The 15,996-nt window shown below is 44.8% G+C and overlaps 3 protein-coding genes across 4 annotated transcripts in view; 2 read left to right on the top strand and 1 right to left on the bottom strand.

Annotated features, from left to right (window-relative positions):
* wwp2 (WW domain containing E3 ubiquitin protein ligase 2) overlaps nucleotides 1-2,727 on the top strand; it is a 33,917-nt gene extending 31,190 nt beyond the window's left edge. For both annotated transcript variants that reach the window (XM_060061135.1, XM_060061134.1), the window contains 7 exons: nucleotides 1-65; nucleotides 359-499; nucleotides 693-813; nucleotides 1,068-1,172; nucleotides 1,328-1,424; nucleotides 1,628-1,700; nucleotides 1,816-2,727. The exon at nucleotides 1-65 is cut by the window's left edge and continues 69 nt beyond it. In XM_060061135.1, the coding sequence (XP_059917118.1) occupies nucleotides 1-65; nucleotides 359-499; nucleotides 693-813; nucleotides 1,068-1,172; nucleotides 1,328-1,424; nucleotides 1,628-1,700; nucleotides 1,816-1,915 (702 nt within the window). In that variant the 3' untranslated portion in view covers nucleotides 1,916-2,727. The remainder of the gene's footprint in view (nucleotides 66-358; nucleotides 500-692; nucleotides 814-1,067; nucleotides 1,173-1,327; nucleotides 1,425-1,627; nucleotides 1,701-1,815) is intronic.
* Nucleotides 2,728-4,097: 1,370 nt separating this feature from the next.
* Nucleotides 4,098-10,634, top strand: adat1 (adenosine deaminase tRNA specific 1). Its single transcript, XM_060061096.1, has 9 exons — nucleotides 4,098-4,405; nucleotides 4,563-4,631; nucleotides 4,747-4,801; nucleotides 4,895-5,025; nucleotides 5,285-5,948; nucleotides 6,288-6,433; nucleotides 6,665-6,764; nucleotides 6,911-6,997; nucleotides 8,612-10,634. Exons 1-9 carry the CDS (start codon nucleotides 4,264-4,266, stop codon nucleotides 8,742-8,744), a joined length of 1,527 nt encoding a protein of 508 aa, XP_059917079.1. The 5' UTR covers nucleotides 4,098-4,263; the 3' UTR covers nucleotides 8,745-10,634.
* Nucleotides 10,041-15,995, bottom strand: gabarapl2 (GABA(A) receptor-associated protein like 2). The gene is made up of 4 exons (XM_060061098.1): nucleotides 15,780-15,995; nucleotides 14,838-14,893; nucleotides 13,658-13,830; nucleotides 10,041-11,850 (listed from the first exon to the last, which is right to left on the bottom strand). Exons 1-4 carry the CDS (start codon nucleotides 15,811-15,813, stop codon nucleotides 11,760-11,762), a joined length of 354 nt encoding a protein of 117 aa, XP_059917081.1. The 5' UTR covers nucleotides 15,814-15,995; the 3' UTR covers nucleotides 10,041-11,759.
* Nucleotide 15,996: the final 1 nt, after the last annotated feature.

Below are 15,996 nucleotides of genomic sequence, written 5' to 3'. Positions count from 1 at the left end.
AAGCCCACCCTCAAGGACCTGGAGTCCATAGACCCCGAGTTTTACAACTCCATCATGTGGGTCAAGTAAGTACAGCAGTCCTTCCTCTCTTATTCAGCATGAATCAATGCTTGATGTCCTTTCTTAGACGTTCCCGACTCCTTAAAGCACCACTGTGAATGGCCTTGTGATTGAAGGATGCTATCTAAATACACATGCCTTGCCTTCATTTGTGGGACCTTCTCCAAAAGAAAAACGCTAGATATTGCAATAGGACGGGCTATATTCATCACACAAACATCATGCCTATTGGCACATTAGGCATATTGCTAGGCGTTTCCATCATAACGGCCGTCTGTGTGTGTCCTCCCTCCTTCAGAGAGAACAGCCTAGAGGAGTGCGGCGTGGAGCTCTACTTTGCGCAGGACATGGAGATCCTGGGGAAGGTGTCCACGCACCAGCTGAAGGACGACGGGGAGAATGAGCTGGTGACGGAGGAGAACAAGGAGGAGTACATCAGGTGGGTGCAGTTGTTAAGTGGCTGAAATACAATGCGTGCGTGTTGAACCTTCCAACAATAATAACCCGATCCCTTGAGATGCAGCCTTTGTCTTTGTGTGTCTACTGCTAACTCTGATCCTTTCTCCCGTATCGTGATCACTTCTGTCCCTTCCTGTCTAACTCGACCTGTCCCTTTGTGCTGCCTCCCCCAGCCTGCTGACCGATTGGAGGTTCACGCGGGGCGTGGACGAGCAGACCAAGGCCTTCCTCGACGGCTTCAACGAGGTGGTGCCGCTGGAGTGGCTGCGGTACTTTGACGAGAAAGAGCTGGAGGTAAGGGACAGGAGTTCCTCAGTGAGCTTTAGCTTTAGCTTAGCTGTTTTTAAGGCCTCAGAATCATGGGGTACCTGTTTTTTCGTAGTTTTTAGTAATTATTTTCATTCAGTGTTTTCTGCTCTGCTCGAAAGAGTCCTGCCTCCCAGCAAAGGAGAGATCGCTATCCATCCCTCTGAATTGAGGATGTTGGAACCCCTCACACCGGGTCCACTGGCTAGAAGCCTAACGGTGTTGACGTCCTTCTCTTCCAGCTGATGCTGTGCGGGATGCAGGAGATTGACCTTGCAGACTGGCAGAAGAACACCATCTACAGACACTACACCAAAAACAGCAAGCAGATCCACTGGTTCTGGCAGGTGTGTGTGTGTGTGTGTGTGTGTGTGTGTGTGTGTGTGTGTGTGTGTGTGTGTGTGTGTGTGTGTGTGTGTGTGTGTGTGTGTGTGTGTGTGTGTGTGTGTGTGTGTGTGTGTGTGTGTGTTCTGTAGAGATTGACAGATGTGTCTTGCTTCAGGTGGTGAAGGAGATGGACAATGAGAAGAGAATCCGTCTCCTCCAGTTCGTCACAGGGACCTGTCGCTTGCCCGTCGGGGGCTTCACCGAACTCATAGGTACAGCAAGGCACTATTATTGTTATCTTTGATTTATTGTACTGTTTCATGTTGGCCAATATGAGTAAAAATTATATTAAATACACACGCAACACAGTAATGCTAGCATTAACACAGCATTTGTTTCTCTCTGCTAAAGCAAATAAAACTTGAGTCGACTTTGGCACTCAATCGTTCTGTTTGTCTGTTATCCGCCTGTACAGGGAGTAATGGTCCCCAGAAGTTCTGTATAGACAAGGTGGGGAAGGATACTTGGCTTCCAAGAAGCCACACGTGGTAAGGAGACCAAAGACACTCGCAATCCCAGCTTTGTTGGTTTACGTACGAGGTCACCGAATCCTCGCCCGCCTGTGATGTGACTCAACCAGCATCCATGTTCTCCCCCTCGCAGCTTCAACCGCCTGGACCTGCCCCCCTACAGGAGCCTGGAGCAATTGAGAGAGAAGCTGCTGTTTGCCATCGAGGAGACTGAGGGATTCGGCCAGGAGTGAGGGGGGGCAGGGCGAGAGAGTTGCACAGAAAGCAGGCACACAGGCGGGGGAAGGGGGGCTTATGGGATAGCTTTTTGTTTTTTCTTTCTTCCCCAACTGTTACTCTTTGGTTTTTAATTATCACCGAGACGTGAAGCGCCCCGCCCTCTGCAGATCGGAGCTGCCTCTCGCGTGGGGGTCATCGTGTTGTGAGCGGGAGAGCAGACTGGGAAAGGAGGAGCATATGTTTGATTCAGCACCTATGTGTGCCTGCACATTGTCATACAAATGGATGTGTGTGATTGTGTGTCTGTATGTCCCATCTGAATAAGTGTTATGTTTCACTAAGAGCCCAACACTCTCACACACACACACACACACACACACACAAACACACACCCGAAAAAACACAAACAACCTCCCCCCAAAAAAGGATTTCCTCCTGTTCTCGCTGAGACAAGCGCTTGTCAACGCTTTCCTCCAGTGAGTTAATACAGGCTTACTTCAAACAGCATTCACAATAATAGCACAGCTTCATGCAAATGCAGTATATCATATCTATCGAAGAGATGTTTAATAGGAACACGAGAGAAAGAATAAGAGTGAAGAAAGATTGTGTATGTGTGATGACATGTCGAGTGTGTGTACTTGTGTGTGTGTGTGTGTGTGTGTAACGAGGAGAGGCAGTGAATGAGTGCCACTAACCATAACTTGTGCACCTTTGCTGCAGAGGCCAGGAAGGTGAAATGTGATTTTATTTTTATTGTCCATCAATTGTGAGATTCTGCATTTTTCCTGTACATAGACAAAATAAATGAGACTTCACTCTTGAACGGTTGTATTTGTGTGTGTGTGTGTGTGTGTGTGTGTGTGTGTGTGTGTGTGTGTGTGTGTGTGTGTGTGTGTGTGTGTGTGTGTGTGTGTGTGTGTGTGTGTGTGTGTGTGTGTGTGTGTGTGTGTGTGTTAGAGATAGAGATAGAGATGTAGAGAGACCACCTGAAATAACTTGGTTATGTAATCAAGATAGACCCCTTGAATATGATTAGTTATCAATCAAAAACCTATTTGGCAATGAATGAATCTGACACACGATTTGGTAAACAGTCAGGAACTGAGACTGGCTTTTATTTGATATACTTGCATGAACCTATTGAAACATAAACCACACTACATGTACATATAGTTATTGGCTATCAATCGGCTTGTTTCAGCCCCTGAATGCCAGCCAACTTAAATGTATCTTGTTTCACTTCAGAATTATGAAGTAAACCGAAAAATGTATTCAGGATGATTAGAGAGAGAGCAGAAACTCAACCTAAATATTTGGATCACATTTGTATACTATTTTTTAAACTATATTTTGTCTACTGTATTTAACCAGGAGGGCAGTAAAATACAAAAAGAAGTAACAGGCTGGCTCTAAAAGCATGCTGTTCAATATATTCCATAAATATAAAACCGATTATTCATTTAGCCATGGAAAGCCAAGTTGTTTTGACATAAAGAAAACATTTAGGCTTGCTTCACTTTATGACTCTGCCCAATGACTAAGATTGAGAACAGACTGTCTCTTACAGTTCAGGAAAAACCAATGACAAATAAATGGAACATTTTAAGTTTTGTAAGAGAAAATGTAATTTCTCATTAATATTATATATATATATATATATATATATATATATATGAGATTATTTTGGGTTTAAATATGGGCAATATTCAGTATGAGACCAGTTGGTCAACCTTTAGGAGATGGCAATGAACAATAATTTCAAAGGCCTTTACCTTGCTTTATAATGTAGTGATCTGAATGTTGCAGCAGTAGGCATATAGGTGTTTTTACTGCCCTCCTGGTTTTTTCTTTCTCATAACTGATTAGCTGATATTCTAAACTACACAGAAACACCCACTCCAACGTCTACATAATCACAGTTATACTTATCTGCTACATAAGAAACAGGTTTAGTTGGAATATTTATGACCCCTTTTTGCCTCCTTTATTCGAGAGATAATTGGCAATACTACTAGGATACAATACGTTAAGATATATTTATATATTAGGTATAAGCCTATAGCCTACTGTTCATTGTACCTGACATTATACTTGGCATGATAATTATTCTGCTTAAACTCATAAATGTAGTTTATTATCTTTTGACACCGAACATAGTTCCACATTTCAACAAACCTTTATTGTGAAAGTTATCTTCAACGATGTCCCGGAAGTAAGTCTGGCAGAGACCTCCTCGCCGATTTCTCCGAAGTGGCTGACTTCGGCCTAACTTATCTTATCCAAATTGCCTAAGATAATGTAATTATTACAAAATTAAACTATTTTTCTGAATTCGTTATTTTTTGCAAGTTTGAGAAGGATGTGGACTGCCGATGATGTGGCAAAAATGTGCTACGAGCGTTTTGATGGACTTCCGAAGAGGGGCAAGCCTGAACCGGGGAGAGAGTGGACCCTGCTGGCCGGTGTTGTAAAAGTCACCCAGAGTGTCGACAGTGGGAAAGGTGCTCAAATATAATAATTTGTAACATCTATAGTTTTTTTGCTTTTCATTGGTCAATCATTTCATAAATTTCATCCCATACAGAAGGTTACCCATTGTAGATATTTTCAAATCAAGATTAGCAATGTATATAATTTCTATCTCAATTTTCTTTGCAGTTGAAAAGGAGGTGGTATCTTTAGGAACTGGGACAAAATGTATTGGCCGCACAGCCATGAGCTCCAAGGGTCTGTAATGTTTTTAAAACATTTACTATGCTGTAATACTGTTAAGGCTTAAGGTCTTCACAAAGCTAAATTCTGAGCGAAAAAATAAGTGTGTGTTTTTCTCTAACTTCCATAGGTGATGTACTTAACGACAGTCATGCAGAAGTCATTGCCCGACGGGGATGTGTAAGGTGTGTTCCTGTGATGTTAGATGTATCAACGACGTACAGTGATTTTTCGTTGCCTGTGGTCATGGTGTTGGTTGTGTGTGCCGTGCCGTGCAGGTACCTGACAGAGCAGCTGCGCCGGGCGGTGTGTGGCCAGGGCAGCGTGGTGTTCTGTGAGGCTGGGGAACAGGGGCTCTGGAGGCTGCGGCCGGGGGTCTCCTTTGTCTTCTTCACCAGTCACACACCCTGTGAGTAGTCAAGCAGCCGCGATTCGTCTGGTTCAACGCGGAGCCACTGAATCAAATGGGATGTGAAGAATCCGCTCTCCCTCGCCTTTTTAAAAACCGTGGCGATCCAACCAGGGGTATTGGCCCTGCAAACAGATGATTCATATTGCTGTTTCTCCATTTCCATCTGAACATTAGTTAAGGTGTAGGGAATCAACGGTAAGAATGTGTTGGGGTCTGACATGCTGCGCCAGTGTATACAGCATTTGTGTTTCAACAGGTGGAGACGCTTCCATCATCCCCATGACTGACCGAGAAGTTCAACCGTGTCCTCCTGTCGGATCCACTGATCCGCCTCAGGGATCCAATGAGGTGACAGCAGGGGGCGGGACCTCAAAAAGGAAAGGAGACGAGCCGGCGAGACGAGGACAACCCTGCAAACAGCCTCGTTTAGAGGGCCCGGAGAGGGAGGACGGCGGGCATGAGCCGAAAGGAGACAAGCCTCATTTGCAGTCATCCGCAAGGGGTCCAACATCAAGCAGGGAACCTTCCAAGCAAGCAGAAGCCACAACCAACCACCCACTCCCTGTCCCAGAGCAGCCAGAGAACGGGGGCTCAGACGGTGCTCGGGCCCCCAGCGGAGAGGACCCGGCTCCGGCCCCGGACGTCCACAGAACGGGGGCCAAGTGCGTCCCAGGGACCACCGCAGACCCCCGCCTGCCCGGAGTGGCCTACCACAGCACGGGGGTGCTGCGTGTGAAGCCAGGCCGCGGGGAGCCCACCCTGTCCCTCTCCTGCAGCGACAAGCTGGCCCGCTGGGGCGTGCTGGGCTTCCAGGGTGCACTGCTGTCCCACTTCCTGCAAGGGGCGCTGTACTTCAGCGCAGTAGTGGTGGGGAGGAGTGCCTATGAACACCAGGCTCTGCTGCGGGCTCTGGTTGTCAGGTGAGGGGAAGATTGGCGAGGAACCGAGAAATGAAAAGATTCTTTTCATTTCCTGAAAAGAATCTTCTTTTCAGGAAATGAGTCGTACTTTTTTTTAGCCATTGACAATAACTAATGCCAGCCCGTTCAATATTTAAGATAATTTGAACAAATCAGATCATGGTATTAACATTGAGCAGTAAGAGACTAACAGTCCCCACAAAGTGTTAACCTAATACAACCTCAAACCTTTCTGAGTGCCAGCTAAGAAGTTTGTGGTCATCTCTCACTCTATTCCTCCCTCCCTCCCTCCCTCCCTCCCTCCCTCCCTCCCTCCCTCCCTCCCTCCCTCCCTCCCAGGTGCTCCCACATATCGGACCTCCCTGCAGGCTTCTCGGTGTCTCCCCCCACGCTGCTCCAGTCCAGCCTGGAGTTCTCCTGCAGCCAAGCCCAGACGGAGCTGCGCCACCAGGCCACACAGGGCAGGGTGGGCCCCTGCGGGGCAGGTGAGCCGGCCGCTCCAGTGACCACCTGGTCTGGCTTATGCAGGCTCTGTAGTGCACATTATGTGGACTGCTCAATGAATAATTAAGTAATACACATATGTTCTGAGATGTTATGGGCACAAAATGGATGAGCCTATTCAACAAAATAGTATATTTTCAGCTATTTTTGCAATGCTGCAGACATTTCTACTTGCTCTCTTCCTAATATCTAAGCCTAACTGAATATTTCAGCGATTAGCTGGTGTGATGTGCCTGGTGAACCACTAGATGTCACTGCTAACGGATACAAGCACGGCGCCACCAAAAAAGCCCTGGGCACGCCTAAGGCAAGGTATAAAAAAATGAACACAAAATATACATGCATCTGCCAAAGGAAAGAAGTCCATTACAGCACTGTTAAAATATTTTCCTTCACGTCATATCCAACAGCTGCCAACTGTTGGGCTTTGCATTTAATCCATGGATATGTTTCTTCAGTTCTCTCCTCTGTAAAGTGGAGCTGTTCCATTCCTTCCTGTCTGTCGTGTCTGCCACCGACCCATCCCACCTGCCTAACTCTCTCAGGTGAGGAGACAATAAACCATTTTCCATCTCATCTTCTGCATTGCTGTTTTTTCACAAGGGAGAATAACAAAATTAGGTAGTGGAGCAAGCCGGCCACTCTGGATATTGCTTATTATGCCAGATCTGTTGCTGTCCTGTATATTTTACTTTGTGTGTGTGTGTGTGTGTGTGTGTGTGTGTGTGTGTGTGTGTGTGTGTGTGTGTGTGTGTGTGTGTGTGTGTGTGTGTGTGTGTGTGTGTGTGTGTGTGTGTGTGTGTGTGTGTGGGTGTTGTTGTGCATATGCATGACTGAAGGAGGCAAGGGAGTGTGCACGTGTGCTTGTATGCGTGCACGTTTTAACAAACTTGCATGCTCTCTCATGCACTAGACTGTGTGAACAGGGAACTCTCTGTGGCTCAGCCATCCTGGACACAACCTGATCCCCACCGGGTGCTGACACACACACACACACACACACACACACACACACACACACACACACACACACACACACACACACACACACACACACACACACACACACACACACACACACACACACACTTAAAGAGAACACGAGGATGAGAAATGCCATATCTGTCTCTTGTGACTGAAATGTCAACCGTTCCCAGAGAGACAATAAAAATAACACAACAAACATTAAGGCAAGGGTAATTATTATTGATGTTTTTTTACGAAGACTGTGATAAAGCAGTATCCAAGACGGATATCCTTTTATGCCTCCCTCTCACACCCATGTAACTGAATTGGATATTGCTCCCCCCAACACATGCTTGGAAGTCCTGCTCTCTCTTGCCAATAACCACGATTGAGCTATTTGCCCTCGAAATGTGTTACAAGAACCGATTGAAGGAAGTGGACAGCATAGTCTCTTTCATGTTGTCATTCCAAAGCTAGCACGTAAGTACGCTAGCAGGCTAAGTTAGAAGTCCCTGGTCCGTTTCAAATCGGACTTGATTGAACTGAGGTTGTTTGAATGTTGGCTAGTCCAGCAGAATGACACCGGAGTGGAGGGAAGGGAATTCATTTTGAAAAAGTTATAACAATAAAAATAGGATAACATTTAGTCAAATTTTTGAGTGCCTTTAATCAAATGGAAAAGCTATAGCGCCCCCATGATTGAAATGCAATACACCATGCTCCGTGTGTTGCAAAATCCAAATGACATTACAATCCACAGAAAGATTTTGCAAAAGATTTTTGAGAGCGTATCAGCGAATCGCGTCTTTAAAAATTACATTATTAAATTGCATAATGAATTGTCAATTGCATAATGTAATGACTTATTGAATTGCAAATTGCATTGCCATTTGAATTTTGCTACATATATACTACCATAGGTTTGAGCTAATAAACTGCCATAACCTTTGTGTAGTAACAAAGATGTGGTTGTCCAAAACAACCACACAAAGGTAAGGTTGACATTTTCAAGTGCTTAACATTTCCAAAACCTATTTTTGAAATCAATTTTTTGCTTTGTAGACTTCAGTCTCGATGGGGGGTTCATAGAGTGAAACCGTACGTTTTTCACACAGTGAGTTCTAACAAAGTGATATGTGTGTGTGTGTGTGTGTGTGTGTGTGTGTGTGTGTGTGTGTGTGTGTGTTCTGCAGAGGGAAGGAGCTGAGGAGCTACTGGGACTATAAGCAGGCATCTCAGGCCTACCAGCAAGCCTGGCAGCAGCTCCGCATGCAGGCCTTCCCTTTGTGGCCGCGCAGTGACAGAGACCTTCTGGTGTTCCGGTAAAGACATGGTGAACTGACCCCACATTGATGAAAGTATAACTCATAGTCGAAGCCTGTGAGACAGTTGTCTTGTCTTTTGGGTCATCCAGGCCACTCTGACATTTTTAAGCATTCAATGCATCAATAACAAGGGGCTCTGTATCTGAAGTCCAACTGGTGAACTTTGACCTGCCATCGGGGTGCAGAGAGGCTGGTCAGCAGGCCGCTTATCTTAGCGTGTCCTCAGAGGACGGCTGTTTTCGTCCACCGGCCGTACTTCACCCCAAAAACAAAAATACAGCTGGACACCCCGGGCTCAGTGGGACTTGTGGCCGTGAGGGAGGGGAAAGAAAGGGCTTACGCAATGGGCAAAGCTCCGCTGTCCAAGACTGGTCCTAGAAAACGGGGGAAGTGGACTCCCCTGCATGCGTCAGCAGGGGAGCAGGCTGGCCTCGCGCTAGCGCATCAACACATTAAAAAACCCAGACGATTGCTTGCTGGAGCACAATGGCTTCTTCTCTGCCCTCTCATCATTTTGCGCCACTAAAAGTGTGTAGATCTTCCCTGGTCATGCTTGTGTGTGTGTTTTTTTTTCTACTACTGTATATGTCTGCATGATACAAGCTCATTTTAAGGACATTTGTCGGTTTGGTTTCATGGGGAGCCCTGCATGTGTTAAGTGATGGTGGGGCCAAGCCGATATGAGTGGTGGGATAGCAGTTGGCAAGGGGAATGCTGCTGCCAGACAAGGAATGTGATGACATTGAACAGTGCTAAATAATTATATGTTCAACAGTTGGTGCTTTGTTATTGAATATAGATGGCGCTTATACCATTAGCCTGAGCATTTTGGTGGCCTGGTGTCATTAATTAAATGCTTACTTCCTATAATTAGGTAATTAACCATGAATTGTTCAAGAACAACTGACATATTGTGTTAAAGCATCATTTGTTTTATTGCACGGCTTTGTTAAATACTTTATTCTGATTGTTCAATTAGGGCATCTAGCTGTCTGTTCAAATTGCAACTTCTATGAATGACCGATTTGAAGCTGAATATTGACGCTATTTCCAACCATAACATTTTAGTGGAAGCAATAAAACCTTTTTTTTTATCACAAAATGATTTCCCTTTATTGTCTCGAATTATTTATTATTTCAGTAATAAACATGAAATAACAAATGATTTGACCATACGACTCCCGCGGTGCACATTGTTCATTAGGTGTGTTTATTCTCCACCAGCTTTGAAGATGACACGGATGGCCTGACAGACAAAGGTCTGACAAGTTTTGGATTTAATAAACAAACAAAAGCATTATTACTTACATTTTTTTATTATTATTGGTCAGGTTATCCAGCTACCTTACCTGTACTTTTCAGATATCTAAAATCATTTCAGATTCATAAAGCGTTAAACAATCAAAAATAATATTGATCCAACAACAAAAATATTCAAAATATTACACATTTCCTAATACTGCTGCCCCAGCCTATAACTGGTGTTGCGATGCAAGTTTTAAATAGCTAAAAGAAATGTACATCGGTGAAATTATCCAACGGGTTTTCAACCAATTAATGTAACCAAGTGCATTTGAGTAATCAAGGCGACAGGCTGTGTAAAAGTTTTCACGACGGGAGCGTAGGGGTAACATCTGTGTGGAGTTGTGGTTATACCATGGCCTTAAAGCACTAACACATTCTTCCACATATAATGCATCATTAGTGGGTTGTCCTTGTTACAGTAAGAACGGCCTATATAGGTATGTGTTTAGTTTGTGTCTATGTCCCTCCATGTGTTCATATATCCTTGCATGCTAGCCTTTTTGTTTGAGTTGATTGGATGATTAGTTAATTGTGTTTTGTGTGTTCATTAGAGTTTTGGCCTTCCTAAGTTTTGTTCAGTTAAATGCTGAGTAGGGAGGGGACAACTGCCCTACTACTGGCTGGTTCCCCTGGGCCAGCCATAACAAAAGCCAGAGAGGCCAAACAAACTTCCAAACTTTGCTTGTGACGCCTTGGTGGCCCACTCAACAATTCAATGTAAGGACTTGGTGGCCCACTCAACCCTTCAATGTAAAGACCTGGTGGCCCACTCAACCCTTCAATGTAAGGACCTGGTGGCCCACTCAACCCTTCAATGTAAAGACCTGGTGGCCCACTCAACCCTTCAATGTAAGGACTTGGTGGCCCACTCAACCCTTCAATGTAAGGACTTGGTGGCCCACTCAACCCTTCAATGTAAGGACTTGGTGGCCCACTCAACCCTTCAATGTAAAGACCTGGTGGCCCACTCAACCCTTCAATGTAAGGACTTGGTGCGGTGCCCCACTCAACCCTCCACTTGAAGGCCTTGGTGGCCCACTCAACCCTTCACTGGAAGGCCTTTGTGGCCCACTCAGCAAAAACTATACTTTATGGTTAATTTCTAGTTACATTATCTGACCCCACAAATGAATACTGAATATTCAATGTCAATATAGGTGTGATGGTGTGGGTTTGTGGGTGATGAGCCAAAAACAGCTCTCAATGTACATTTATCACAATACACTAAACACATATTTGACTTATGTAAGCGTTCACTACAGTTTGTAATCAAAGTCAGAAAATGTTGGTTGATTTTGCCAAACTTAAGTCCTCCATTCATAGTGTAAATCTTAAATTATGTCTCTCTATATAGTTTGGATTGTGTTTTTTTGTAGCGCCATATAAATATCCTCTTGCAAACAATCCTGCAAGTCAAAACGTTGAAACAAACAGGCTTTCGAACAAGGCTTGCGAATAGGATGGGACTGTTAATTCGTCTTGAACATGGCCGTCATTTGACAAACGCTCACTGTGATCCTCACTAAATGTACCACATATTTAGTGCATGGTATCAGTTTTAGCATTAGGTGTCATTAGCACTCTCCTCCTTTGAGGACTCCTGAAAATGGCGACATTCCAGAACAGGAAAATAAAACCAAGGGTATTGTGCAGAGAAAGAGGGAGAAAGGGATAAGAAAGGCCGAGGGGGCATCTGGGCTGGCAGTCAGGCTCAGAAACCAAAGGTGTTCTCCCCGCTGTAGGCCACATAGAGGAAGCCGTCCTCGTCCTTCTCCTTGTCGTACAGCTGGCCCATGGTGAGGCTGCAGCAGGGGACCAGAGAGCAGATCAGAGCAGGATCACATTGCAACCCCCCCCAGCAAGCTTCGGAGAAGATTACCACATGCCTCGATACCCTACGGCAACTTGGCAGTAGGGTATCATAGATATTCTAATGACTCCCCTTCTTTTTTATCCCTGTCCGTTCAAAAGCGTGTGGGTATTCTACTGATACTGTCAAGGCCCTTGGTCATGGCCTGTTGATGGTCTTGTGTTTTGAGTTGATCGCAACATTACTTAATGGTGCGTGTTAAATGTGTTGGTGGGGTCCCTGCTGATTTGCTAGCCAGGTGGCAGCTGGGTTTAAATATCAGACGTGGACCACACTTGTTTTGGCCTCTTCCTGCACAGCCTCAAGTATTGTGTGTTATTGCCCTCTAAGTTTTGTAGTTTTGCTCATTTTGTTCAAAACCAGTTTCGATGGCTATATTTGTGGGAAGCTACCCTACCATTGTTGTACACCAGCTGAGTTGGCTGGTGTACAACAATGGTAGATAATGAGCTCTGGCTCTTTTGTCTTGTAGGGCTGTGCAACTGGGAAAGTGTCTTTGTGGTGTTTCATTTCAGCTCCCAGACCAAAAGTCATCTGTAGCAATTAAACCTCAATGTGGCGTGCCAATTTTGGAGTACGGGGTCAGCAAGCGGACATTTTTTTATATATTTCTAAAAAGTGTCACGTAGAGGGTCAAAGATTAAATAAGGAGTTTGATTCCCATCTCAACAGAAACTGTGTCAGGGTGGAGGGTTTCAATCTAAATTGAGGACACCCAATCTAAAAATATAGGAGTATATTGTAACAGGGTTGGAGCTCCTCGAAAGAAAAGCTTCCAGTAATGTGTGTGGGCAATGTGCTGGGACAGTTGGTGCTGGGATGTTGTGTACCACCACCAATCATGGAGACGTTTCAAACAGCATGGAGCTTCAACAACATATTCCTCATTGATCCTCAAAGTGTTCCCACGGGACATAGCTTGCATAGGATGCACCGTGGTGGTGTTTAATGCTAGGAGGCGGGTGGTTGATTGTAAGAAGAGAAGTCAGGTGTGGCTCCACCCCGCTTTCACAGGAAGATGGGTTTCAAATGCTACCTAGGATACCAGTTCTTCTCAGACAACGACGGATAGTCCAGGGGTGTCATTTATAAAACTGTGCATGGGATCGTTAAAGTGTACGTACGCCCAAAAGCCAATTTTTGCGTGCGCCAAAAAATATTCAGACTTATAAAACCCTGCGTACGCACACCGTACACAATCTTTGCTTTATAAATGACAGAGTGCCTACAAGTGTGCGCAGCTGAATCATCTTCACGTTCCGCCCTGTACACGCCCCTTTTTAACCATAAATGGTCAATGCAAATGACCTCTTGAATGTGATCTGCATATAAAACAACGATTGTGATGAGGAGTGTGGCTTGGTTTTCCACACAAATTTATGAAGTGCGATGATAAAACACAATCGTTCTTCTCACTCTACAATTCTTCTGTCTGACTTCAGTTCACCACCACACCATCTGTATCGCCAATTCTCCTTTTCCTCCAAACCATGCGTACGCATGGGTCAGTTTGCTTAGGGCTGCGCACATTCTCCTGTCAAGTTGGTTTTTTATAGATCACAACCGTGGCGTGGAAAGTCATGTACGCCAATTTCAGCCCCTTTTTTTGCGTACGCAACGGTTATGAATGAGACCCCAGATCTTTAAATCTTTTACAATGCAAAGATAAATACACAGGAACTTAAAGTGTTGGTCGACAGAATCTAGTCCAAACAAAGAAACAGCCCTTTCTTTCTCACCTAGACTGGGGCACCGTTTTGTCGACGAAGAGGAAGATGGCCTTCTCTGAGGGCAGTTGAATGCGTTTTCTGATGATCCACATGAACTGAGCCACGGTGATGTCGGATGGAACCAGATACTTTCGCTTGTCGATGTCCACAATCTGTGAGCCGGAAACCTTCTCCACTATCACCTAGACAAAAGATTGCAAACATGCAAAAGGCCATGTATTGCCACGTGTGTTACATCCTACACTCTTGTGAATAAGGAATAATTTATTTCTAATTGACATGTCACATGGTTGCTACTTCCTTCCTAGTTTATGGTTTGCCACCTGTTCTATCGAGATTGTAAGAAAAGTGTTCGAGATTGGACTGGATATCCTCCATTGACCTTGTGCATTATTTCCTCGAGTATAAATCTCGACCTCATTGCGCCTTGAAAGGTCTTTCAAAGCTACCATAGTTTCAAATACCATTAAGTGTCCCATGGCCTACTCTCAAGAGCTGTTAAACAGGTTGTAGAATAAGAGCAGATCAGGTTTAAAAGGCCATTATTAGATACACAAAGGGCCAATGGATCATCTCCGGTTATGGACATGTGCACTGGGGTCAGCCTCTTGGAGCACAGGGGCCAATTCCTAGTATGTGTGTGAGTATGAGTGTTAGTGTGAATGAGAGAGTGAGATTGTAAATCCACATATATAAATGTTGTATTAACAGGATTCTACTGCCTTTCCATTCAAGTAGCTTGCGTCTCTGCAGAATAGACCCAAAAACAAGGACTTTTTGGTCAGAAAGTAATGAAGCACATTTCATCCCGGTGGCCTTTAGTGACCCCCCTGTGGATACACTGGGGGCCTTGAGGGGGTGAAACTCTATCTGCCTATGGTTGCAGGTTGGGTGTGTGCATGTCGTCGGGGTGCCGGAGGGGGGTGGAGTTATGAAATGAACGAAGACCCGGGGAAGCTGTATGAGGAACCACAAAGACCAGTTTATTCTTCCCGGGGGGGCTAGATATGTAGTCGTCCAGGGCCGGAGCTCTGTTCTCCACTCGCTCACAGATCTATGTCAATCCCCCCCACACACACCTGCCACTCATGTAGTCAAGCACTCCCTGTAACTCTCTTTCTTTCATTTCTCTCACTCACTCGTCTCTCCCCCACCCTCCATTCCTTCCAGAGCTTCACCCCTCACTCACCGGCACTCTGTCAGGGTATTTGTTGCGTATTTTGGCTGACTCCACACATCTGTGTTCTACAGGGAGAAACATGAGACAAACAGGAAGTCCGATTAATTGGATGAGCCCTGGCCCTCTTAGCCCTCTTTATCCCCATCACGACTACTTGATCCTCATCCTCCATGCAACAGTCGCTCTCACTCTCTCATATAACCAAAAGTTGAAAAAATAATAATAATCTGTTAGGCCTACTAGCAAACCTAATAAGCAAGCAGTACCGTTTAGGGTGGTTCAGCCCGAGAATAGTCTTGCTTTACATCATGGTCTATACTATAGTTTGTAAAGATGTTAATTAGCAAGACAAAGGGACAAAATATATCCAAATAATTGTCCTAATTGTTTTCTACAGTGTACAGTTTTAGCTGGGTTAGCTTGTATTCTAAAAGTTCGATAACCATGTACATTTGGAAAATATATATCACATTATATTTGAATCCCTCTCTGTTCCCTTTGCCAACGAAACAGCCAATGGCCTTAAGGTATTTGATTAGGCGTGGGGGAGCTTTCCAGCTTTCAGCAAGCAAAATGATATACAATGACACGTTTAAATGGCAGTACTATATGCTAGACCAATATTGATATTACTTAAGTAGCCGACATCTTGCACCGACTCAGATCGGACAATGCTGCGCTAAGAAATTTACATAGTTTTGGGCATTTAATGATAATAAAATAAAACATTTTAGAGACTGGCTTCTTAACTCGCGAAGGAGCATATAGCCTACTTGTACACTAATGCAAACGGGAGCGCTATGCGTTAATATGGCAGCAGGGCGTAGACAGACAGAGGACAAAAACGCATGCACAACTGCACTTTGAGGATGACACGCCAAACTATAGACATCAATTCAAATATTCATGACAGTAAAGAACATCCGTTCGTAACAATCAAAATCCCTTTACCGAGGGAATGATCCTCTTTAAACATCCATTTCATTTTGGCCGTATCCTCACACTGAGGCGTGATGCTAAAACCAGAATCCTACGCGCAAATAAGCAGGTAATGTCGATGTGGTTGAGTTGGATCAGATGCTGAAATATCAAAACAAAACGTCTCTAGCTAGGAGCTTCCGACGTCCTGTCTAGCGGTGGAAAGGTGATGTCACCGTTCGGGCAAACC

Source organism: Gadus macrocephalus, chromosome 9, assembly GCF_031168955.1.
Source record: "Gadus macrocephalus chromosome 9, ASM3116895v1".
NCBI classification, from domain to species: Eukaryota; Metazoa; Chordata; class Actinopteri; order Gadiformes; family Gadidae; genus Gadus; species Gadus macrocephalus.
Note: the sequence above shows the minus strand (reverse complement) of the source record. Positions and strands in the feature narration are given on the sequence as shown.

Excerpts from the sequence above, each read along its gene's own strand:
- adat1 (XM_060061096.1), top strand. The coding sequence starts at position 4,264 with ATGTGGACTGCCGATGATGTGGCAAAAATGTGCTACGAGCGTTTTGAT. Across the intron at positions 5,026-5,284 it reads CTTCACCAGTCACACACCCT|GTGGAGACGCTTCCATCATC; the intron begins GTGAGTAGTCAA and ends GTGTTTCAACAG. Across the intron at positions 6,765-6,910 it reads CTGGGCACGCCTAAGGCAAG|TTCTCTCCTCTGTAAAGTGG; the intron begins GTATAAAAAAAT and ends ATGTTTCTTCAG.
- gabarapl2 (XM_060061098.1), bottom strand. The coding sequence starts at position 15,813 with ATGAAATGGATGTTTAAAGAGGATCATTCCCTCG. Across the intron at positions 14,894-15,779 it reads TAAAGAGGATCATTCCCTCG|AACACAGATGTGTGGAGTCA; the intron begins GTAAAGGGATTT and ends TTCTCCCTGTAG. Across the intron at positions 11,851-13,657 it reads AAAACGGTGCCCCAGTCTAG|CCTCACCATGGGCCAGCTGT; the intron begins GTGAGAAAGAAA and ends CCCCTGCTGCAG.